General features: G+C 34.8%; 3 protein-coding genes and 1 long non-coding RNA gene across 4 annotated transcripts; 1 reads left to right on the top strand and 3 right to left on the bottom strand.

Moving 5' to 3' along the window:
• The first annotated feature begins 5,182 nt into the window (after positions 1 to 5,182).
• LOC120255083 (laccase-11-like) lies at positions 5,183 to 7,471 on the top strand. The gene is made up of 5 exons (XM_039262983.1): positions 5,183 to 5,351; positions 5,465 to 5,616; positions 5,736 to 6,109; positions 6,201 to 7,124; positions 7,223 to 7,471. The coding sequence occupies exons 1-5, from the start codon at positions 5,232 to 5,234 to the stop codon at positions 7,351 to 7,353; spliced, it is 1,701 nt and encodes a 566-aa protein (XP_039118917.1). The 5' UTR covers positions 5,183 to 5,231; the 3' UTR covers positions 7,354 to 7,471.
• Positions 7,472 to 10,881: 3,410 nt separating this feature from the next.
• LOC120255084 (laccase-11-like) lies at positions 10,882 to 13,303 on the bottom strand. Its single transcript, XM_039262984.1, has 5 exons — positions 13,135 to 13,303; positions 12,863 to 13,014; positions 12,360 to 12,733; positions 11,345 to 12,268; positions 10,882 to 11,245 (listed from the first exon to the last, which is right to left on the bottom strand). The coding sequence occupies exons 1-5, from the start codon at positions 13,252 to 13,254 to the stop codon at positions 11,115 to 11,117; spliced, it is 1,701 nt and encodes a 566-aa protein (XP_039118918.1). The 5' UTR covers positions 13,255 to 13,303; the 3' UTR covers positions 10,882 to 11,114.
• A 1,196-nt stretch (positions 13,304 to 14,499) lies between these two features.
• On the bottom strand, positions 14,500 to 20,174 carry LOC120255086 (putative clathrin assembly protein At5g35200). The gene is given in 17 exon segments (XM_039262986.1): positions 14,500 to 15,158; positions 15,239 to 15,363; positions 15,441 to 15,519; positions 15,606 to 15,761; positions 16,223 to 16,297; positions 16,458 to 16,538; positions 16,897 to 16,911; positions 16,913 to 16,963; positions 17,047 to 17,112; positions 17,224 to 17,274; positions 17,373 to 17,456; positions 18,165 to 18,265; positions 18,351 to 18,492; positions 19,218 to 19,315; positions 19,714 to 19,783; positions 19,891 to 19,998; positions 20,163 to 20,174. Coding segments are annotated over 17 exon segments (1,680 nt in total). The 3' UTR covers positions 14,500 to 14,792.
• Positions 20,175 to 21,998: 1,824 nt separating this feature from the next.
• On the bottom strand, positions 21,999 to 24,306 carry LOC120255082. The gene is made up of 3 exons (XR_005534897.1): positions 24,091 to 24,306; positions 22,438 to 23,222; positions 21,999 to 22,314 (listed from the first exon to the last, which is right to left on the bottom strand). It is a non-coding gene; the product is annotated as an uncharacterized LOC120255082 (long non-coding RNA).
• Between the last annotated feature and the right edge of the window lie 263 nt (positions 24,307 to 24,569).

Raw genomic sequence — 24,569 nt, 5'->3', positions numbered from 1 at the left:
TACCGGACTTATTTCTTCTCCAAGATTCAAGGTTTTCATCCTTATTATGGTTCTCTTTGGCTGGTTATTATTGGTTATATTATAGCTTGTAAATGAATCTTTTGTTTTTGCAAGTGTGATTGTGCTGCATGTAGTATCTTGGTTGCTTGAATCTTATGATGGTTAAAGCTTTAATTGGGTTTTTAGTTGATGTTACATGTATATACATATTTATGAAAGCATGCATACATTTCAGATTTTTTAAATCATGTTGTATTGGAATTATAAGCCTGTAAGCATGAGATTTTTAGAAGTGTGCTAAGAGCTTAATAATTTTAAGATCTGATTTTCTAAAATTTTCCACACTTTAATTGCTTTATCATGTTCTTATTTTTTTATATCATCATGACTTCTGGATTTAGTTTTTACATACAACTGTGTAAGCATGTTTGGTTTAGTGGATAATGAATTTCTTTAGAATGCATTATCTGTATATTTTTTTCTTGCTATTAATTTATTTGAAACCAAAGAATTTCTTTAGTTTAGTTATGATATTTTATATGCATCATGTAAACTTGGACCTGTAAACTAACATTCATGCTCTAAATTATTTTAGAGATACGTTTTCATGTTAATAAACTTGAAAGTGTGAGTGTGCAGCCATGTTATAAGTTAATTGTTATTTATTAACATTTTGTTATATAAGCATGGTATTGTCTTTAATAATTCATGTTATTGTTATTTTTCATGTGAATACTTTTATACTCATGGTTGTTCTGATCATGGCTTGAAATATGGTTATTATTTATCCCTTGGTGATTAGAAGATTGTTGTTTAATTCCTATTATGTAAAGTTTGGGCAATAGTTAAGTTAGGGCCCAAATGAGAATTATTCCCCGAGTGTAGTTTATTTTGTTGGGTTAGATTATTGTAGCGTAGTCTTAGCTCGTGGGACTTGGTGAACCCAACTTGGTAGCTCTGAGCCGGGTAGGCTCTCGACCTGTATAATTCAGTATTTCGTCAATAATTATTATTTAATTATTGCATTGTTTGATAATTTTATTTATTTTGCGTGGTATTTATGTTTATTTATTTATTTTCTTATTTGCACTATTTATTCAGAAATTCCTCTGTCTGTATTCCGTATTTTCTGCGGTTTTTAGTACATCTCCATTTCTGGCTCGCCCACTAGGAGGAGTAAGTCCCAGCCATGTGCACATGTTTTTTCGTAGTAGCGCTACCCCCGATCGCGGTCAAGATCCCATGCTACTACGCTGATGATACGCTGCGTCGCTCGTTCCGACTTCATAGTCGAAGATCCACCTGCGTCTGTTGATTTGCTATTAGCCATGGAGATGTATTTCCCGTATTTTTCGTGTTTTTGGATTATTCCAAAAGATTCTCGTGATTTTCTCGTGATTCGTCGATGAAGCATGAACTATTATTCCGCAATATCCAGCTATACATGTTGTTTATCTCGCGATCCCATCGGGCCCTTGTGGCTCATGCACTCTATGTGATTCTTTTCTGCAGGAGAAGATCAAGTTTAGGTCCGGGGGTGTCGAGAGTCGTATTGTCTCCGTTATCGATTATCCCTGTTATTACCGCCTTGTGAGTGTAAGACTTGTATTCCGATTGTATTTGTAATTTCATGAACTGCTGAGTTGTATTTTATGTATCAGAGGGCTTCTAAAGTCCGTGACTTGTAGATATTTTAAATTTCCATGATCCTATTTGTGCTTTTGTGTCCTATTCATATCCGCTGTTAGGGGCTGACTCGACTGGGGTTTTTAGCTGAGGCCTGACCCAGTGGGGCCCGGTCCATTGGATGCGTGCCGATCCGTCTGCATGGGCCCGTACGGTAGGGCGCGTGACATATTTGATCAGGGAATATATTCTTTAAACTTTCAAGCATGCTTGATAAGTAATGAGTAATGACCATCTATGCAAATTATTTTTTGGAGTGTCGCTAAATTTTATTTTTCTCTCAGCCAATTCTATGGAGCTTTTACTTTTATGTATTTTATTTATTTATTTATTTATTTATTTATTTTGTGGTCTTGTGATTTATCTTAATTTTTTATAAAATTATAATTTATTCAATTTTTTTAAAATAATGTCTATTTATTCTTATCAAGTTGAGTTTGGTCCAACATGTCTCTATCCTAATTCAATTTAAATAATTTCAAATTCAATTATCAAGCTTGAGTAAGTTGAAATATTGGATATTTCAAGCTAAGCAACTCTGCTAAGCAACATGATCAATTTGCAGCTTATTTTATATCATAATAATAATCATCAATCATAAATCAGAGAGTCATGACTCATGTCTGTGCCAGAATTAACCAGCTTAAATACTTTTAAATTGGAAGAGTAATTTTCCATTAACAGCAGTAAAAGCACCCATTAATTTACTATTGAGTTAGATAAAAAGTATTACTTTTCCTATTAACGGGATTCATTGCAATCAATATAAAAAAGACGTTTTTTTTAAAAGAATAATTTTAGATTGAATTAAGTGGCTTTTTTTTTTAATATTACTTTTTTTTAATTAATTACTAGAATAAGCATTTTTAGAATTATTTACCACACTAGGCATTTTTTTATTTTTAATATTAAATTTAAATTTTTAATAGATGTGGGTTCCACTCTGTTTTTAATATTTAATTTTTAAATCATGGATCCACTAGCTTTTTAATATTAAAATTTATATTTTTTTAAAACTGGGATGAGTCATACTAGTTTTTTAATTAAAACAATTTTACTACTCAAATCCTTTATCATTTCATAAAATTTTTTACAACTAGTTTTATTCTCACTTCTACTTTCACAGTATACATTCATCTACATCGGCAGAGCGTACGTAGATAATGGTTATAGTCACTGCATAATTTTTTTAATATATATCATAAAGAGTTTCAACCAACGTGTCAAACGAGAGATCTTTGAAACCCCTATAATCGGTCCCACGCCTGCTACGATCTTTACAAATCGCGAAGACCACTTTTAGGCGCCCAAAATCCACCGTGAATCGTAGAATGAGATGGACATAGGGAAGGGCGGTCACCAAAAGCGTTGTGGTCTATGTCAGAATGAGCGTCATAGTCGTCGAAAATTATCCGAATGCAAATTTGGTCCAAGTCATATGTCGTAATATAATTTAAATATTGTATTTGTTGAATAATTTTTATAATATATGTAATTATTTTCGTTCATTAATAATATCGAGTGAGTTTATTTTTAGTGAACGTAGAGGTGAGTAATAAAACTAGTTGTAGAAAAATTTTTATGTAAATGATAAAGGGATTTAGTGTAAAATTGTTTTTAATTAGCTAGTAGAGACCCATCCCAATTTTTAAAAAAATATAAATTTTAATATTAAAAAAACTAGTGGGACTCTGCTGATTTAAAAATAAAATAAAAATTTTAATATTAAAAAACCAGATTGGAACCCACAACTTTTAAAAAAATTTAAAATTTAATATTAAAAATAAAAAAATGCCTAGTTTGGTAAATAATTCTAAAAATGCCTATTCTACTAATTAATTAAAAAGCAATATTTATACCGAATTAAGTCTTCTCAACATTTAATACATGTAACATATTAGTAGAGGGTTCAAACCACTCCTTACTTATATTACATAAGAATCTATCTTTGGCTAATTGGTGCACTGCTTTATTTGTTGTTCTTCAAATGAAACTTAGCTTGGTATTTGTAAATGATTGAAGAAGCATAGAGCAATCTTGCTCTAAAATAACTTTCAGTGAACTTTGAGATGCCCTTGTGGACTAATGTCCAATACTAACTCCTGTGAATTTGTTTCAATATCAATATTGTCCTATCCATTTCTTTGCAACTGCTGAATAGTTTCCCTGAGGGCTAAGGTTTCAACTAACGTTAAGTATGTTGTAAATGGAATGGGACCTTGCGTCGCACCTCTAAAAAATCCATTACTGTCTCGTAGCATAACACCAAAGAAAGCTAACTGTTAAGAGTTATTAATTGCTGCGTCTACATTACATTTTCATATGGCTAGGTGGTGGTTTACACCATAATTGTTGTATGTTACTTGAAGGTGTTGTTGAATCTGAATTTTGTAGAACTTGGTATTGCACAAGGAACTCCTTACTCCTTAGCATAGTGAGTTATATTAACTGGAGTTGAGCGCATGCTTCTCGAGACAGAATTGTTGCGATTATTCCATAGACTCCAGCAAAGCATTGCCACTTGTTCTCTTTGCATGTGTGATGAGTGAGATATTAGCTGACTCCACCATTCCAATGTGTCCGTGGCTTCTTGTAGATATCTAGCAAGGTTCACTGCATGCCAAGTTTTTGTGGAGAAATTGCACCCAATCAAGATATATAGTGTTGTCTCTTCATTCATATTGCACACTGGGCAATGAATTTCATTGATGATATGACGATGAAATAGCTTGGATCTAGTAGGTAGTATGTTCCGAAGAGCCTTTTAAAGAATGTTTTGATAGCATCTCTTGCATTTTTAATCAAAAGTAGTATTTTGGTGGATATATATATATATATATATATATATATATATATATATATATATATAACAAAGGGCGTGTAACCCAAAGGTATTTAGCCCCCATCATGAAAAAATCAAACAGTTCATAACCCAAATTTTTCATCTTCAGGACATGTGGGCTAGATTATCAATTCTCAGCCCGTACACAAATACATTAACTTTTCCACATTTTGTAATTTAAAAACAAATAAACAAACAGCTTGCACATTCACAGCTTGCACATTCCCACTTGTTACTAGAAAACAAAATCAGGTCATTAATCAGAAGCTACCATCAAGATGTGCGAAACAGCAGTGCTTTAATAAAATAAAATATGAACATCTAATTTAACATTCCTTCGGTGGTTTTCTTGTGATGAAATCCTGGAGAAATATTTGGGTAAAAGAAACTATCACTTTGTCTTAACGACAAAGACCCAACAATATCACCAGTCTTCAATTCCTTTGTTTCATTCTGTCTTCTCCCTTGACATGTCCCTATCCCCTGTTTGCGTAAAAAAATACTTAGCATACGTAAACCAAATGATTGCATATCCTCACCAACAACTCTTACAATGTAACAAACTGATGTCACTTCCCCAACCTACTACTTGTACATAAATATATAAAAGGCCAACATTTGTACTTGGATCATATCTCATCTCCCCAATATTCATCACTTTCTTGATCACCTACCGAGCTAGCAATAACACAGAGTAGTAATTATGGCTAATTGTTTCCCCTCAAGTTGTTCTCTTGTGAAGATTATGTTGATAAGCATTGTAGCATTTGTTTCAGTACTAATTCCAACTTCTGAAGCTGCTGTGAAGAAGTATCAGTTTGACGTGAGTGAGATTGCATACATGCAATATTGCATTTAGATCTTATATTACGTCAGATCAATTATCATGAATAATGATTTTGTGATTGTGTTTTAATTGGTGGTTAATCTGATCAGGTGGTGGTGAAGAATGTTAGCAGGCTGTGCCATGCCAAAACCAATTGTGACGGTGAACGGATGTATCCTGGGCCAACGGTGTATGCAAGAGAAGGTGATAGAGTTATCATCACTGTCACCAACCATGCTCAGTATAACATGTCCATCCATTGGTACGTATATATACCTCCTTAATTAAGCTTAGCATAATTGATTATTATCAGTTTGATGTATATGCACATCTATATAAATATACATACAAGAATGGATGGATATTAATTATTGCATGCAGGCATGGATTGAAGCAAGTGAGGAATGGATGGGCAGATGGACCGGCTTACATCACCCAATGTCCGATTCAGAGTGGCAACAGCTACACATATGACTTCAACATCACAGGACAAAGAGGCACATTGTGGTGGCATGCTCACATCTTATGGCTCAGAGCCACTGTTCATGGAGCCATTGTGATCATGCCTCAAGTAGGAGTCTCATATCCATTCCCACAGCCTCACTCAGAAGCAGAGCTAATGTTGGGTGAATGGTGGAATGCTGATGTTGAGACTATTGAGAATCAAGGCAACATTCTTGGTTTGCCTCCAAACATGTCTGACGCTCACACCATCAATGGCAAACCTGGCCCTCTCTTTCCATGCTCAGATAAACGTATAATAATAACTATATGATCTTAAATATTTAATTGATTAGCTTAATTATAACCAAACAATTAATATATATAAAAATGATTGATTCACAGACACTTATGCACTGGAGGTGGAATGGGGAAAAACATACCTCCTCCGAATCATCAACGCTGCACTCAACGACGAGCTCTTCTTCGCCATCGCCGGCCACAGCATGACTGTGGTGGAGATCGACGCCGTCTACTGCAAACCATTCACCACAGAAGCACTCCTCATTGCACCAGGCCAGACGACGAATGTCCTAGTCCAAGCAAATCAATCACCGGGACGTTATTTCATGGCCACACGACCATTCATGGACGCCCCTGTGCCGGTGGACAACAAAACGGCCACGGCCATCCTCCAATACAAGGGCGTGCCAACTACTGTCCTTCCTCTTCTCCCCAAACTCCCTGCACCCAATGATACCACCTTTGCTGATAGCTACCTTGATAAGATCCGCAGCCTTAACACAGCTCAGTTCCCGGCCAACGTGCCGCTCACCGTCGACCGCCACCTCTTCTACACAATCGGACTGGGTGCGAACCCTTGCGCGACTTGTTTGAATGGCACCAGACTCACTGCCTCACTCAACAACATCACCTTCATGATGCCTAAGATCGGTTTGCTTCAAGCTCACTATTTCAATACCAAGGGTGTTTTCCGGCTGGATTTTCCTGACAAACCAGTGACACCGTTTAATTACACTGGTGCACCGTTGACGGCGAACCTCGGGACTTCGATGGGGACGAGGCTGAGCAAGGTGGCGTTCAACTCAACGGTGGAGTTGGTGCTGCAAGACACTAATCTTCTGACGGTGGAGTCTCATCCATTTCACTTGCATGGCTATAACTTCTTTGTTGTTGGGACTGGTATTGGCAACTTTGACCCGGTAAAAGATCCGGCCAAATATAACTTGATTGATCCGCCGGAGAGGAACACTGTCGGTGTGCCTACCGGAGGTTGGACTGCTATTAGATTCAGAGCTGATAATCCAGGTAAGTACTTGTTAATTATGTATGCATGGGATGATTATAAGTTTAATTAATAATTGAAGTAATTAAAAAAAAAACTTGATTAACGTTGATGATTGTAGGTGTTTGGTTCTTCCACTGCCATTTAGAACTACACACAACTTGGGGCTTGAAAATGGCATTTGTGGTGGAGAATGGAAATGGACCAGAGCAATCTGTGTTGCCTCCACCAAAGGATCTTCCTCTCTGTTAGATGACACCCAACAAAACAGAGTTTAATTGTGGCTTGCTGATTTTTTTCAAACCTGCAAAAGTTGCAGCATATTTGTGAATAATGACGATCCAAAATGTGGTGTATTTTTTATTTTCAATTTTTTTAAATGAAATAATTTGAAAGGTTGATTGGTGGAACAAATATTTTCACTCACCAACTCCAGCAGCGCCTTAGCTTATTAGCACCAAATCTTTTACATGCAGGCAAAGATTAGTGATCAAATCCCCGGCACAAGATGAGGACCCTTGATATACTTAAAAAAACCTTTTGCACACTTATGACGCATGAATTATCCATGTTTATAAAAAATATATATATATATATATATATTCACACTCTGCTAAAAGATTTAGATGAACCAGGAAACAACTAAACATCACATTCAAAATCTTGTGGAGCTTTTTCCCCTTTAAAAAATATCAATAAGCCACTGATTTGTACCCAATCAAATGGAAAGCTTGAAAAAGAATTAAGTGAGTTGTTAGTGGATGATTTTTAAAATTTATCATCATTGAATACATGTGTTATGAGTGTTTGAGGATAGTTTTTATGAAAGATATTTTTAACTTTAAATTAGAGTGTACTCTTATTAGAGCGTGTTTTGCACAAATCTAAACCAGTTTTTTTAACTTTTGGTTGATGTTCTCAGCTTGCTTGTATATTATATCAATGACTCATTTGAGCTTAATAATGTGTTGTGGTTGTAATTTAAAAAAAAAAAAAAAAAAACCTTAGACAAATATTAGTAAACAGAGGAAATATTGGGCATGCATCTTTTTCAAGACCCACTTGGTTAAGCTAGAGCTCAATATATGAGCTTTTAAAGTCTTTAGGGCCACATTTGATAAGGCATTTATAGTTTTCATTTGAAACCCCTTACCTATGTTTTTGAGGGCATGGTACTGATTGTCATGCTTTATGTGGACATGCATGCATATGCAACACAGTTATATATATCTCAAATTATCAACTCATTAATTTATGGGTATTGGCTTTGATTATAAAATGCTTTGTTAATACTTAATAATTTTGTGTTGTGTTATTCTCGGATTCCATTGGTTTTATATCAGCTTTACTGCTACTTGATATGTTATATCCTGATTTTATATGTTACTGATGATTACATTGGTTCAAATGTGGGAACAAAAGCCAGATAATTAGTTAGTTTGTGAGAATATAAATAAAAATCAAGAATAGCTGGTTCTGATTATTAGTTGAGTTCTTTTAGTTAGTTCTAATTCTATACTATGATTTCCTTCTTTATATAAATAATACTTGTGATACATGTATATGTTTATATTTAGTTATTAGGTTTGTATTTATGGGGCTTCACTTCGTATCTAATTCCTCAACTTAAAATGGTACTGTGGCATGGTATTTCCAGTTATAGTATCCTCTGTTGCTCCAATATTTCTTAAGATGCAATTTATTACATTTACTTTTTTCATCGGAGCAAAATCTGATTCTAATTGTTCATTTTTGTTTAATAAAACAGTGATTTATTCACTTTATTTAAAAAAAAAAAAATTGATCCCAATTGCAAGAAAAAAGGGGGGAGTTTGCCCTCTTCAAACTTCAAGGGATAATAGACAATGAATGATGAGAAACTATACTAGTTGCATATCATGGTGGAGGATGTAGCTGGGCTATTTGTTCATAGCCAAGAATATTGGCAGAGAGAAATTAAACATTTCATTTGCTAATAATAGTTAGCTTTTATTGTAGTACAATGTTCTGATGCTCAAATATTGATACCATTTTTTTGCAAAGAAAAATGAAGGGCAACAATGCAGTACATATGCATAGCTTTCAGGCTCTAACACAATTGAGTTCTGCCCCAGATAATTAATTAACTAAAGGTAGGACTATTAGTTTGCCTGTAATAGAGGATAATGGTTGAGAACCATCTTGTAAAAAGATAGTTGATACTCCATTCCTCTCCCTATTGAAAGGATGAGCGTGATTTTTATAATTTTCTAATGACAAAAAATTAAAAATAATGCTTGAGAGGCCATATCATCTGCATATAATAGATTAGGAGCTGAGGGAGATGAGGGAGTGGCAAGGAGATTCAGGGAGTCTATTGCTTTTGTGATTTCATTCCGAATCTTTATTTCTTTGTCTTTGATCATAATTAAAAAATTGTTTTTCATGATCACTTGTGAGAGCTAAATCAATTTTTATTATGGAGTTATCGTCTTTAATATGTTATTTTGAGCACATGTAGATATAGAAGGTTGCCATTATCCAGCGTATTAACCCACTTCACATAGTTAATTTTTTATGAGTAATACACCAACAACACCATTATATTTGACTGTACCTTTTTGGCAACCCCTTTATATTTACCTCTTTGACAACCTTCTTATGTGGCGAAGCTTGTTATCTTTATTTAAAAAAAAAATTACTTATTAAAATGATAATTTTGAGTCTAATCCTCTTCCGGATATTAGTTGAGGTGATTGTGCCTTAAAAAAAAAAAATCTTAATCTCCATTAAATCAAAGTTTTGTAATCGGGTTATTAATGTTCAAACATATTTAATATATATATTAAGAATATATATATATTAAGAATATTGATAAATTGCCAAGATCGATATAGCTTAGCATGATAGTCTCATATTGGAGATTGAAATGTCAAATCTCAACTCCCAAATAGTCAATAATGTGATTTTATAAATAAAAATAATAAATAATAAATAAATTACATCAACAAGTTATAGATATTAACCTTAAACCTTTAATTTGATAAACAAATCAAATTTCACAACACTTGCTTGGTGTAAGTGGCAAGATACCATGTAGAGCATAAGCAAACATAGGTCGAAACTCCACGCTCATGATTGTAGTAATGCTGTCCATTGGGTCCCTAATACTGTAGAACATTTTTTATTTACTATTCATTATATCTTGGTGTGGGTTCTTTATGAGAGAAATCGTATTCTCTATCTCTCTAAAGTTGTATGATCGAAAAATTTACTAGTGTAGGGTTATAGTCCTTGATATATCATTTATTTATTTTTTTTTGACAAGAGGAACAGATAGCTCGAAGGCTTTGCTAAACAATCAGGGGTGTGCACAAGTCTCAGTGGAGAAAGTGGGGGCGGAGCCCGTACACACATAGGCGATGGGACCACCCGCACATAACCACCGCTCACATCTCCCAAAAATGTGCCCTCAGTCAAGAATCGAACTCTCGTCACTCGGTGAAAAGCTCTATCGGCGACCCGTATATCATTTTAAGTTTATGTGATAGTCCTTCATTGTTCACTTGTTAACACGTCTCACATAGTAAATCTTTAAAGAATCGTTAAGTTAGTGTAATCTGTGTACTTCTATACATATTTGTTTTTTTACTGTGCTTGTCACCATTGTCAAAAATAAACAAATAAATAATCAAATACCAATTCCTCTATTAATTACAAATGCGGTTTTAAAACCTCCAAAATCCAAACAGATTTTATTTTATGATTTTTCCAATTTTCTTTAAATAATGAGTTAGTAAGGAAACAAACATTTTTCCTTCTATATCAATCCACCTTTCAAATGATTTCGTCACTAACAAAAGATAAAAGTAACGATACAATACACTTCTTTTCAATCATCATATAAAGACAACAACCAAAGTCTGGATTAAAGATCCTTTAAGGGTCGTCATTATTCACAAACATACTGCAACTTTTGCATGTTGAAAAAAAAATCAGCAAGCCATACTTTGAACTCTGTTTTGTAGAGTGTCCTAACAAAGAGGAAGATCCTTTGGTGGAGGCAACACAGATTGCTCTGGTCCATTTCCATTCTCTACCACAAATGCCATTTTCAATCCCCAAGTTGTGTGCAGTTCCAAATGACAGTGTAAGAACCAAACACCTACAAATCATGCATGTTAATCATGTTTTTTTTTTAATTACTCTAATAATTAATTAAACTTATAATCATCCCATGCATACATAATTAACAAGTACTTACCTGGATTATCAGCTCTGAATCTAATAGCAGTCCAACCTCCGGTAGGCACACCAACAGTGTTCCTCTCCGGCGGATCAACCAAGTTATATGTGGCCGGATCTTTAGCCGGGTCGAAGTTGCCAATACCAGTCCCAACAACAAAGAAGTTGTAGCCATGCAAGTGAAATGGATGAGACTCCACCGTCAGAAGATTGGTGTCCTGCAGCACCAACTCCACCGTTGAGTTAAAGGCCACCTTGCTCAGCCTCGTCCCCATCGAAGTCCCGAGGTTCGCCGTCAACGGTGCACCGGTGTAATTAAACGGTGTCACTGGTTTGTCAGGAAAATCCAGCCGGAAAACACCCTTGGTATTGAAATAGTGAGCTTGAAGCAAACCGATCTTAGGCATCATGAAGGTGATGTTGTTAAGTGAGGCAGTGAATCTGGTGCCATTCAAACAAGTCGCGCAAGGGTTCGCACCCAGTCCGATTACGTAGAAGAGGTGGCTGTCGACGGTGAGCGGCACGTTGGCCGGGAACTGAGCTGTGTTGAGGCTGCGGAGCTTATCAAGGTAGCTGTCAGCAAAGGTGGTATCATTGGGTGCAGGGAGTTTAGGGAGAAGAGGAAGGACAGTAGTTGGCACTCCCTTGTATTGGAGGATGGCCGTGGCCGTTTTGTTGTCCACCAGCACAGGGGCGTCCATGAATGGTCGTGTGGCCATGAAATAACGTCCCGGTGATTGATTTGCTTGGACTAGAACGTTCGTCGTCTGGCCTGGTGTGATGAGGAGTGCTTCTGTGGTGAATGGTTTGCAGTAGACGGCGTCGATCTCCACCACAGTCATGCTGTGGCCGGCGATGGCGAAGAAGAGCTCGTCATTGAGTGCAGCGTTGATGATTCGGAGGAGGTATGTTTTTCCCCATTCCACCTCCAGTGCATAAGTGTCTGTGAATCAATCATTTTTATATATATTAATTGTTTGGTTATAATTAAGCTAATCAATTAAATATTTAAGATCATATAGTTATTATTATACGTTTATCTGAGCATGGAAAGAGAGGGCCAGGTTTGCCATTGATGGTGTGAGCGTCAGACATGTTTGGAGGCAAACCAAGAATGTTGCCTTGATTCTCAATAGTCTCAACATCAGCATTCCACCATTCACCCAACATTAGCTCTGCTTCTGAGTGAGGCTGTGGGAATGGATATGGGACTCCAACTTGAGGCATGATCACAATGGCTCCATGAACAGTGGCTCTGAGCCATAAGATGTGAGCATGCCACCACAATGTGCCTCTTTGTCCTGTGATGTTGAAGTCATATGTGTAGCTGTTGCCACTCTGAATCGGACATTGGGTGATGTAAGCCGGTCCATCTGCCCATCCATTCCTCACTTGCTTCAATCCATGCCTGCATGCAATAATTAATATCCATCCATTCATGTTTAATTGTTTGTATTTATATATATAGATGTGCATATACATCAAACTGATAATAATTAATTATGCTAAGCTTAATTAAGGAGGTATATATTCGTACCAATGGATGGACATGTTATACTGAGCATGGTTGGTGACAGTGATGATAACTCTATCACCTTCTCTTGCATACACCGTTGGCCCAGGATACATCCCGTTCACCGTCACAATTGGTTTGGCATGGCACAGCCTGCTAACATTCTTCACCACCACCTGATCAGATTAACCACCAATTAAACACAATCACAAAAAAAAAAAATCATTATTCATGATAATTGATCTGACGCAATATAAGATCTAAATGCAATATTGCATGTATGCAATCTCACTCACGTCAAACTGATACTTCTTCACAGCAGCTTCAGAAGTTGGAATTAGTACTGAAACAAATGCAACAATGCTTATCAACATAATCTTCACAAGAGAACATTGTGAGGGGAAAGAAGTAGCCATAATTATTGCTGTTGGGTTTGATGGAGATCAGGTAAGTGTGAATATAGAACTTAAAAGATTAGAATATGGCATAATTCATGCATGTTTGTTGGCCTCTTATATATGTGCACATGTAGTAGGTTAGGAAGTGACATCTGATCAGTCTGTAAAAAAATATTACAGAGCTGGTGTAGGTGTAGCACTTATCTACTTCATTTTCTTCTTTTCTTTGGTATGTATTTTGGAGCACCAAGAGATGGAGACATCTCAAGGGAAAATAAACAAAAAATTAATCCGTAGAGAGATTTGTGGTATTGTTAGGGTCTTTGTCTTCAAGACAAAGTAATAGTTCCTTTCATCCAAATTTTTCTCCATAATTTCTTCACAAGAAAACTAACAAAGTAATGTTAAATTAGAGGTTCTACCATGTTTTACACATCTGTTTTTGTAGCTTCTGACTGATGACCTAACTTTGTTTTTGTAAGGATTGGGAATGTTAGTTGTGAATGTTGTGAAACATATGATGAGAATGTACTTAAATTAATTCCTAATTGGAAGTGTTTTTTTAAGAGCATTAAGAGCACCAGAATTGGTAGCTGGTATGTCTCCACTCCTTGATACTTCTTTTTGGATAATTTAATATGATTCTGTATCTTCATTCAAGGCGTGGGATTTTTAAGGTAAGCTATCAACTTGCAGGTGGCTGAGATATCTTTTATCCTTGATAACTAAGGAATCAATTAATTAGAGGTACTTAATCCTTTTCACTAGTAAATTTAATCTAGAGTGTGCCTATAATCTTGCTATAAATTAAGGTTGATTTCAGTTGGCCTTGACTTTCTTAACTTTCTAATTATTATATATATGTTTGATAATTTCACATAGATACGGCACTTTGGTTTAAGATTAACTATAATGGTGTGATAGAGTTGTTAATTCAATTTTAAAGTAGCATCAACTGATGATGATGAAGCTTTTGAATGGTGGCAGGAGGTTCTCAAGCATTCATTAGAAATCTTTGATATGAGTGAGTATAACAATTTTAAAGCGTTTAACTAAAAGAATGAGAGACCAAAAGTACATGTACATCCATATTCAAAGTGAATCAATGTGAGACTATTAGTTTAATTAAATACTAATTGAGGTAGGTTATATTATATAGAACTGGTTCAGCCTAAAAGATATGTTTTTCATTAAAATGGATAAAACCATAAATTAATACATAGCAAGGAGTAAGTAATGTTCAAACTAATAATTCTAAATGAGTTAAGGATCACACAAGCAGATATCATTACTCATTAGAAATTGAAAAAGTAGAATTACAGAAAACTCTCAGGACATTATTGGGTACTATTGTGACAAATAATAAAATCTCAATGTTTATTCTCAACCTTGCCAAACTAATATTTCTCACTGCACAAAGATCATATAAAATGGTGTATCATAAGCCTACAATGATCAATACACCAATCTATATCTTGAACCAGCATACACCTTTTGATCACTACCTGTGACACCGAAAATAGCAGAAATTTTTCTGTACAGTATTCAGCTCCGGTCTACATATATCCTGTATATGTATTGGATGATTGAAAAGGCATGCCGGAGCCATACGGATGTGTACCAACTGCGGAATACGGATTAGCAGCAAACGGATTTAGAGGGGCTTGGTGTGGTTGCTGACCCATCATCATCATTTGCTGCTGCAGCATGAAAGCTTGTTGTTGCTGAGCCATTGCAGCCATCTGGACGGAATGAGGCGCTGCAATTGCATTTGATGCGTAGAATGGGTCATGAGCCATTGGTTGCATCATTGGACTTGCCATTGGCCCTACCTCCCATGGGTTGTAGCTTACGTTTTGGTTCGCTCGCCGGTTTGCATCATCATATAGGCTGTCTAGTGTGAGTTTATCCAGCCCTCCGGCCTGACATCAAGTCGAATATAAGAACGGTAAGTTTAAAGGAAAGAACAATGGCAGGTGGATAATATCGCTGATCATGTTACCAGTTTGCTTGATGCTACAGCAGTTTCATTAGAGCTTGGGGCTGTAACGAGTGCCAATTCCCACCCTGTGGTTCCAGTGTTCTCAGTAGCCAGACCACTTGAAGAGGTAGTAGTTGATAAATTATCTGGAAAAATAAACTAGAATGTCAGGCAACTAACTCAAACATTCGGACTGTAAATAGAATCACATACTGAGTTATACCAATGGGAACAATGGCAAGAGCCAGAGCATTTTTGTTGTCCAAGTCAGATGAGTCAGGAATTGTGCTATCATTCAAATCCTGAGAAGAATTAACTCCAATATATCATTGGGAAAATGTATTAGCTTATCAAAGAAAAAAGATGTCAATCAGGTTGGAAACAATACCAGCAAATCTATTTGCTTAGGTGCAGGGACCTCTTCTTTGACTGGTTCAGGAGGTGGTGGAGGTGGAGGTGGAGTTGGAGGTGGTGGGGCAGCAGCCTCCTTGACTTCAGAAGCTGATTTATATTCAATTGCCAATACAACTTTCCCATCTGCTACCTGTTTACATGAAATTAAACTTACACCAATGTTACCCAGGATAAAAGTACAGTTGAATTCAAGTGTGTGGCATTGTGGTCATGTTGTTAGCTGCACATACAACCTAATTCATCATTTAAAGTATTAATTAATATTGTGTATGAATCTAATCCTAATAAGGAAAAAAATAAATTTTCCAGCCTTCTAAGTCCATAAAAAAATTTGACAATAAGGGAAGTAATATGCAAAGTTTATTAACCAGTCTAGTGAACATAAACCTTGTTCACGATGCTCTATGCATTCCATGATAAAGCAAATAATGAATTTAATATGGTGGTTCTTTACAGGATATATCTCATGCATTCATCCTCCTCTTCACAGCATAAGATTATACATACACACAGATCCAAAGTTGAAAAATATTTCTGAATGGGAAATTTTAAAATTGATTTATCGGATGAAGTAGTAAGGCAACCACAAACCTTATCTTTGTGAACTGAAGCTCGTGGAGCATCCCTAATATAATCTTCCATAGCTGTGAGAAATGATGCAGGGGGCTGCAATTTAAAAAAAGAGAAGAGAAAACAAAAGGAAATGAAAAGAAAAGGAAAAAAGAAAACACACACAGAGATTGGTGAATAAGCAACCATACAGCGAGTAACTAACCAAGATATCTGAAAAAAATATCAAAAGGACCTAGTTTAGTAGAAAGAAAACCTGCTCAATCTTTACGAATTTTTCTCCACGCCCAATATCAAAGGTTTTACATACTTCATAAAATTCTGACAATAACTCTGCCTGTAAACAAACATGACAATTATATTAAAGATAATTATTTGTCCCATATCAGTTAATACTTGCTGATATATGGAAGTCTACGTCTAACATTGGTTATTTTAGTAATTATAGATATGAATAGGTAAGTCCCTCATGTTATAAGCTAAAAGAAGTGTTTAGTTGGAGATTAGACTTGAGAGGTTAAGGTTTGGAATTTGTCCCTCATTGTTTTTGGAGGAAAAACCTTTCATATAAAAATTGACCAAATTTTTGATTTGATATATAATAATATATTTTAAGATTATAATTTACTTTTTATTAATATCTAATAATTAATTTAATTAAATAATTAAATCTTATAAAAAAAGTGGCGGGTTACCTGCTGGCCTGCTGTCCCTATATATATCAAGTGCTTTAAGAGCATCTTGGCGTTGCATTTCAAAGAACTGGCACAATAACAGACAACCATCAGAAATTGAAATCCAAAAGTAATCAAGTTCTGAATAATAAATGTCTTAGATTGTCATACCTTGTCAACCATATTAACAGTGCCATCATTAATGGCATTATAAATCTTAATGCTCTCCCTAGCAACCTTGCAAACAAAAAAACCAAACATAACATAGAAAAAGCGAGACTTTTTGAACAAATTACTTCAGCACTACAAAACATTTAATAATAAAAAAGATGAGCAGCATCTCCTCACCATTGAAAGTGGCAACTGAATCACAATGTTATAACCAGCAGCTCCTTGTGGCTGCATAACATTTGAAATTAGACTATATATGGAGAACAAAAGCAAAACAGTTGAAATCAATTAATTCTTAAAGCCATTTACCATAGGAAGTGACTTACTTGGCAACCAAGCAAACGATAAAAGAGTTGTTGTAGAGCTTGCAGGTGTTCTAGCAACTCAGGAGTATCAAGATCACGGGTTCTCTGTAGAAAATTTTCCATTTTCTCAGTAATGATTTCCCTCTGTTCACTACACACTAGATAATCAAGCTAGGAAAAAAAATAATTCTGTGATCTGCTATGTCCGAAATGGCTGAACTCTGTATTGAAAAATCTAAGAAATAATTCACAAATTATAGCCATTTGGCACAAAAACAACCAAGGTGAGCATACAAGCTTATATTCAAACCATCTCCCAACTACAGAAGGCAACAATCATGTGTCATGAATATTGAACTACTGATCATATGCGCATAAACATCAACTTTAAAAATCATGAAACTGCAAAAACTAAATGATGTTATAAAGTAAAAAATTCAGCCTCCTTCTAAAGATATTTCTGCATTTCGCATAAGAAATATATATTCTAATTCTAATGAGCCCACTTCATGCTAGGAACTGAGACTGAAATATGCAGTTTATAAACAACTATCTATCCACAAATCAGCCTCTTATGCAAGCATTAAATACTATTCTGCAACAAATTGTCTTCAAGTTCAAGATAAAGAAAAGTTATACTTCTACGTATCTGCCAACAAAATGAAGTGTGATACCTAAACCAGATAATTCTACAAAGAAGAATTCACTGTTGCCCATTCATCAAGTGTAAGTTGCAAGCGAAACAAGCATAAGAATATGGAAACATTAGGACAAAAAGAAATGAATAAGTACTAGAAGGAATTTGATACATACTGGAGGATCTGTCTCTACATCATACTTAAGAGTACGAAAGCATTCAAGTCTCTCCTCTAAAAACAAGGCATAACTCCGGACCCATGCAGAGTAGTCCCATGCTGAACAAAAGAAAAACATCAAAACTCCATATTTCTGAAACTTTTCTTTTGCAAGTCAATGAAGTCCAGTAAGATAAATCAATACCATTTGGACTTGAGTCATCTCTAAAATGAGACAAATTGAGCATATGGCCTCTACGTCTTCCATAGTTTAGTAGTTCTTCACGGAAAGTAGGGTCTACTTCTCTAAGAGCACGATGAATGACGATTAATGTCTTCAGTGCAACCTGAAGAACAAATAGTGGTACATCAGGTGATCTTGCATGGATCACAAAAAAAGGGACACTTAAACTTCGTAACTTGGAAAAAGAAACACTTAGCTTCATACATTTATAGAACCAAAGGATATAAAGCATGAGCACGAAAGCAAGTTATAACTCTAACTTATGTTGTGTTACATGGATCTAAATCCTGAAGTTCTGACGTTGAAAAATTTAGCTTCAGCTATTATTAATTATACATGGAAAATTGTGTGGGGTCACAACATGCCAACAAGAACAAGCTTTTTAATATTTACAACACTACTTGTCAATAACTCTTCCACATTTGTCTTTTTCCGACATTCATTGTTTTTTTGGCATTGAGTCTACAAACTAAACCTTACCAATCAAAAATCAGATGGAAGAATCCACTTTGCTTCAGGGGATCAATTACTTATCAGCTAAGAAAATAAATGAGGCTACTATAAGAAGAGTGCATAAGTATTGATTCTGTGAAACCAGTTCAGACAGAGAAATGGACAACACTGTAGAGGCATGCTGTTGGTTTGTTAATATGGAATCACTTGTAGCAATTCCAAGAACAGCAGTGACCAGAAATTCAGAAACATCCTCACAGACGAAAGTAATCATATGATCTAGAATGTTTTTAAATGTAAAGACAACAAAAACTTTCAAACAAACTATTGCAGAAAGTTTTAGGTACAAGAACAAATGATATGCTGATTATATACCGCCCAATTGTGTGTCTTTGATAGACGCCTGGCAAGAGCATGAATGCAGTATGCAACATCAGCCCTAGGCCTTGTGGCAGAAATAGCAAGGAAAATGGCTGTGGAAAGGAAGAGTCAGTATCAGATTCCAATAATAAAAAAGTAAAACAACTATGCTACATATAAAATTAAATTTTTTAAAAAATAACATAATACATGAAGCCTTGCAAGTGCTGCTTTACTCGTGGCATATGTCAACAACATTTGTCAAGGAAAAAGTGTCACCTAAATTCATGTATATGAAGCTCATTATCTGATGACTATAAATTTAACACAGATCAACCGCTTCTAAGATACTCCTAGAACCCATGTCCATTCCATAATATATATATATATGGAGATAACATTTTGGTTTAACATACAGGAAACAGAACATCTACCTACATAAGAAAATATTCATCTTGAAATTTCTCTTCTGAGAGAAATATAAAGAAAGAATTGAGAGACCACCACTGACCTGTTAGGTGCTTTTCCTTGGCTGGTCGCTCAACATGGTTTGTAGCCCTAACTATAGCAATGTCCAACTCCTAACAACAACAAACACTTCATAATAAGCAGCACAAAAAGCACCAAAAACTCATGCTCACAAGAGCAACAAGAACGCAAATTTACCAGAAAAAAGAAATCTCCCAACCTTGTAATCGCTGTTCACTTTGGCCAAGCCAACCGTGGTGGAGTCCTTGATAGCACCAAGATACTTCCTCAAGCTCGGCTGCGAGCCCCTCCCGACATCCTCCGAATCCTACACAAAAAACAATCCATCCATTCCCAAATCAATGTAAACAAAAATCAAAAACTTTCCCACATATAGAACAAAAATTTTCAAAGAATCAAGATCAAAAGAAGATCCGCAAATTATTTTAGCAAGGAAATCCAAAACAGGAATCAAACCAATCAAGAAATCACAGCACCACGCATGAATTCAGCCAGAAAACAAGCAAAAACTCACCAAGAATTAGACGAAGAACGAGAGAAGAGGAAGAGAGAAGACGAAGGAGGATGATAGAGTCTTCGAAGGCGGGCGTTGTTGGGCGGGTGGTCGTCGACTTTTCTAAGCTCGCACGTTGAACGGGCTCCGTTCCGGTGTACCCTCGGCGCGCGATTAGACCAACTGTTATTTTTACACAACACTCCCTGAAAATTTTATAAATTAATTATTATATATATTTATATATATATATTGGTTTTTGAAGTTTCTTATGTAGGTTCCTCAATACTTTCTCATTTAAGTTGAGCATATGCTTGAGAATATTTAAAAAAATAAAAATATATAAAAATATTTTTATATAAACTATTATTTAAAAAAAAGTTGTGCATTCCTGGAAATTGTTTTATACTTCCCATTTACTTTTTATGAAATCAAAGAAAATTCAAATAATTTAAGATATTGAGATTTTTATAGATTTGAAGGATTATTTGGTGTGATTTTTTTTTTATGTTACAATTGATTTTGTTATTATTTATTTGTGATTATAATTATAATAATGAGAAGTAAAAGAGGAGGAGGTCGTTAGGCATAACTAGATGTTATCAATGACAGCTCAGTCAGCAATCTTCCCGCCTTATTTTACTTCAATTGGAGGATGAGAAAACCACCCTTTTATTTAAATAATAATAATTATTATTATTACAATGTTTGAACAAAGCCAGGGCACTTCTCTTGTTTCTCCAGACTATTATGTCAAAATTTCCTTGGTTTTGTCATTATTTACCAGTTTCTAATGCTTTTGAAATTTGCAAAAAAATAATAAATGAATTGATAATTATAATAGATACAATTCAAAATTAATTAATGGTAGGCTTTGATTAAAAAAAAAAAGTGAAAATTGATGTATTTGGAGGAAGTGAAATATGTTCAAAAATGGACGTCCTTGGATGTTAACCCATTATAAAAATTTTAAGTATTTCATTCATATCCTTCATCTCTCTATCCATCAAAGAAACATTAAATAATATTATACATTATAAACCATGGTTAAAGGGCAACATAAATGCCATGCTTGTCAAATACAACAAGAAAAATTTATAATTAATTAAATGAGGATCATTTTGCAAAATTATAAAACATTAGCTAAGATTAAAGTAGAACACCGACACTGACTAATAATTCTTTTGTTGGTCTTTCTTTTATTTATTTTTTTATTTATTATAAAAAAAAACTTCAGGTATAGAACGGTGGAACACTATAACGCGTCTAGAACATTAGACCATGATATAATTGGCATGAATGATTTGATATTAATTTATTATTTTATTTTTGGTCAATAGCTTTTACACAACTTTTGCTTGACTTCAAACTATTAGATAACAAAAACAGCCAAGTCTAACTTAGTTTACAGCTATGTATTCATTATTAACACCTTGAATTTATAGTTCTAAAAAAAATATTAAAATCATATAAATATATACATTTTATATAATTTTGAAAATTATAAAAAAATATAAATTAGTCTTTTGTTTCCTGAATTTATTATCTACATTTCCCTTGACCTCCCAAAATTATTAGATTTCTAATGAATAAATACATATCTCCCAGATAATTTTACTAGTTCATCATACTTGTCATGGGATAGATGGAAAGAAGGATATAAAATACATCTCCAAATAAATAAATTATACCAAAGAATAAGAATTTAACTCCAAACAAAAGAATACAGATCTTATTCCAAAATAAATTAATGCCCTCAACGTTAGTAATAGCTTCTAACATAATAAAAGCACATAAGACTGGAATAAGACTACTTCAACATAAATCCCAACCCATTCTTATGTAAAACTATTTGTCATAACTTGTGATTTAATTCTTCTGCTCATCAATTTTACACTGATGAACAGAAAGACAAGCAAAATGGATATATTATTCTAAGTCAAAACTTACATCCACCAAAAAAAATCAAAACAGTTGATCAAATGCTTGATTTTTACAGGCTACACAGGTTTGAGTTTGCCTCTAAGTGTTTATCAAAAGAAGCACATAACCTGCTTAGATGCCATCTCCTGAATCATTACATGCACCAAATTTGAGATGTATTTGTCATCACATCTTTAACCTAGTAAGCTGCATTAAACACAGCTAAAACATAAAAACTCAACCACATCTATGGCAGTTGTCCATTTACTTGAACCTGGAAATTTTGGAGGGGAAAACAAATTGAACCAATCAAGCAATATTTCAGCTAACCTGGAACAATTGGCAACCAAACAGATTTGCTTGCTATGTATACTGTTGATGATATCTCGGCCTTGACAGCATCCAATCTAGCATGCATCCTGCATCGGGGCCCTGAATTACCAAATTAGTCATAAAATGTAATACCCAGGAATGTGCCATTGCATGGATAACTGGCAAAAATCTTGCCGTTCATTAAATTGAATTCCCTGATCAAGAACTCAGTCACCTACATCAAAAGATTAACTCAAACGCAGTAATTTCTTGTAATTGAAATGAGAAGCCTCATCGAAAATTTTAAATGCCATCAGGAGGGATAACAATGGTTTTATTTCATAGTTTCATGTGAGCAATTTCACAACATCAAAGCCCTTGCGCATTCTCCCAACATCATCTGGCATATCTCCATTAGCAATATGAATGATAGAGTGAAATACTTTCAAAACAAAAAATAAATAAATAAATAACACGAGGAAAGGTTTAGTAGCTTAATATAAGTAGACAAATAAAATTCAAATAAAGTGCTTCACCAGAAATGTGTTCTGTTGAATTTAAAAGGCTTCAAGAGGAAAGCAAATTGCCATCAGAAGGGATAAAAGCAAATTTATTTCATTGCATTTCACGTAAGCAACTAATACATCAAAGCCCTTGCGCATTTTCCCAACATCACTTGGCATGTTTCATAGTGTTCATATGTGTTTGGTACTTCCCTTTCATGAGTTTCTGAAATTAATATGATATCGCATTATGCAGATCTTTTTGAAATTTGGTCAGCAAATCACCACACACCCTGATTCCTACATCATGAAAAATTTACACCATTAAGGCATTAACAAAATGTAAGACAAGATAGAAGGTTTTGCACCATGTCATCAGGTTGAAATGATCAGTTATACAAAGTCATATAATCTTCCAAAACACATCAAGTAAATACATCTATGCCCCATTTTTCAGTCACTCTTAGTACTTAGTATAACATAATGTAAAATAGCATAATTCTGTTTCAATCTAAGTTGATGGTAAAAAGACAAGCTCAGACCAGTTTACAATTAAGTAGCAATGATGGTCATGGTAAAACAAGTCACAAGCAGCGATCTTTATTTAATTCACGGAATAAAAATCACAAAACTAAGATAATTATGTACTGGGTTAACATGGCAAATAAAAATAGTTAGTAGTTATTTGTCCTCTAACTGAGAGATCCACAATAGCTAGTGTGCCTTGTTTTTCCTCCTTTTCCTTCTTCATGGAAGCTTTTAATGCACCAAATGCCAGCTTTTGGTCCTACTTGATGATTAATAAGAGCATTAAAAAAAAATGAAATACATACAACTTGAGTTCTTATTTTTCTCAAATACCAAAACTGTTATTTTTGATAGTCATTCTTATACCCACACACCAAAAAAAAAAAATTTCATGACAGATCATAGTCTATTATTCCTCTTCTATGAATTAACATTTCTAATATTAAATGCCATAAAAAGAACAAGTTCCAAACAAGATCATAATGATTCTACAAACAAACAAACCAAGAAAAAAAAAAAAATCCAAAGTTGCCAGTTTTCCGACACAAAAAAACAATTGCATTTCATGATAACAAATTCATACCAAAAAAATTAGCAATAAACAAAAAAGTGTCAAGTAAGAACAAACATCTTAACTCACCTCCTTCAACACCTCAAATCCTTTTTCGATCCAAACCCTAGGAAAAATCGATTACCTGAACCTCCTTCAATCCACCATTATTCTCCGCCCTCAATCCCCGCGCCACCTCCACCTCGATGTTTCATTCCTCTTCTCCTCGGTGAGAACCCGCAGTGAAGCAATCGCCGGCAGCGGCGGCGGCGCCACCGCGCATCTTCATCAACGGCGCTATCGACTTCGAACCCTACAAATAAATATAAGAACAAAAACAAAACACGGGAAACAAAAAGTCCAGGTGTCAATATATCATTAGCTAATATCGCGACCCGAATCCGATAGTGTCAAACGGGTCGAAGCGATTCGGGTTCCATAAAATTTAAATCCAATTATGGACCAGCCAAGCAACCCACGTAATCAATGTAACATAAATAATTGCATTTAAAATTATTTTCCGTATTTGTCAATAAAATAATTGGTGAAATATGTATAAATATATAAAT

The sequence above is a fragment of the Dioscorea cayenensis genome, unplaced genomic scaffold (assembly GCF_009730915.1).
Source record: "Dioscorea cayenensis subsp. rotundata cultivar TDr96_F1 unplaced genomic scaffold, TDr96_F1_v2_PseudoChromosome.rev07_lg8_w22 25.fasta BLBR01000828.1, whole genome shotgun sequence".
Lineage (NCBI taxonomy): Eukaryota > Viridiplantae > Streptophyta > Magnoliopsida > Dioscoreales > Dioscoreaceae > Dioscorea > Dioscorea cayenensis.
Note: the sequence above shows the minus strand (reverse complement) of the source record. Positions and strands in the feature narration are given on the sequence as shown.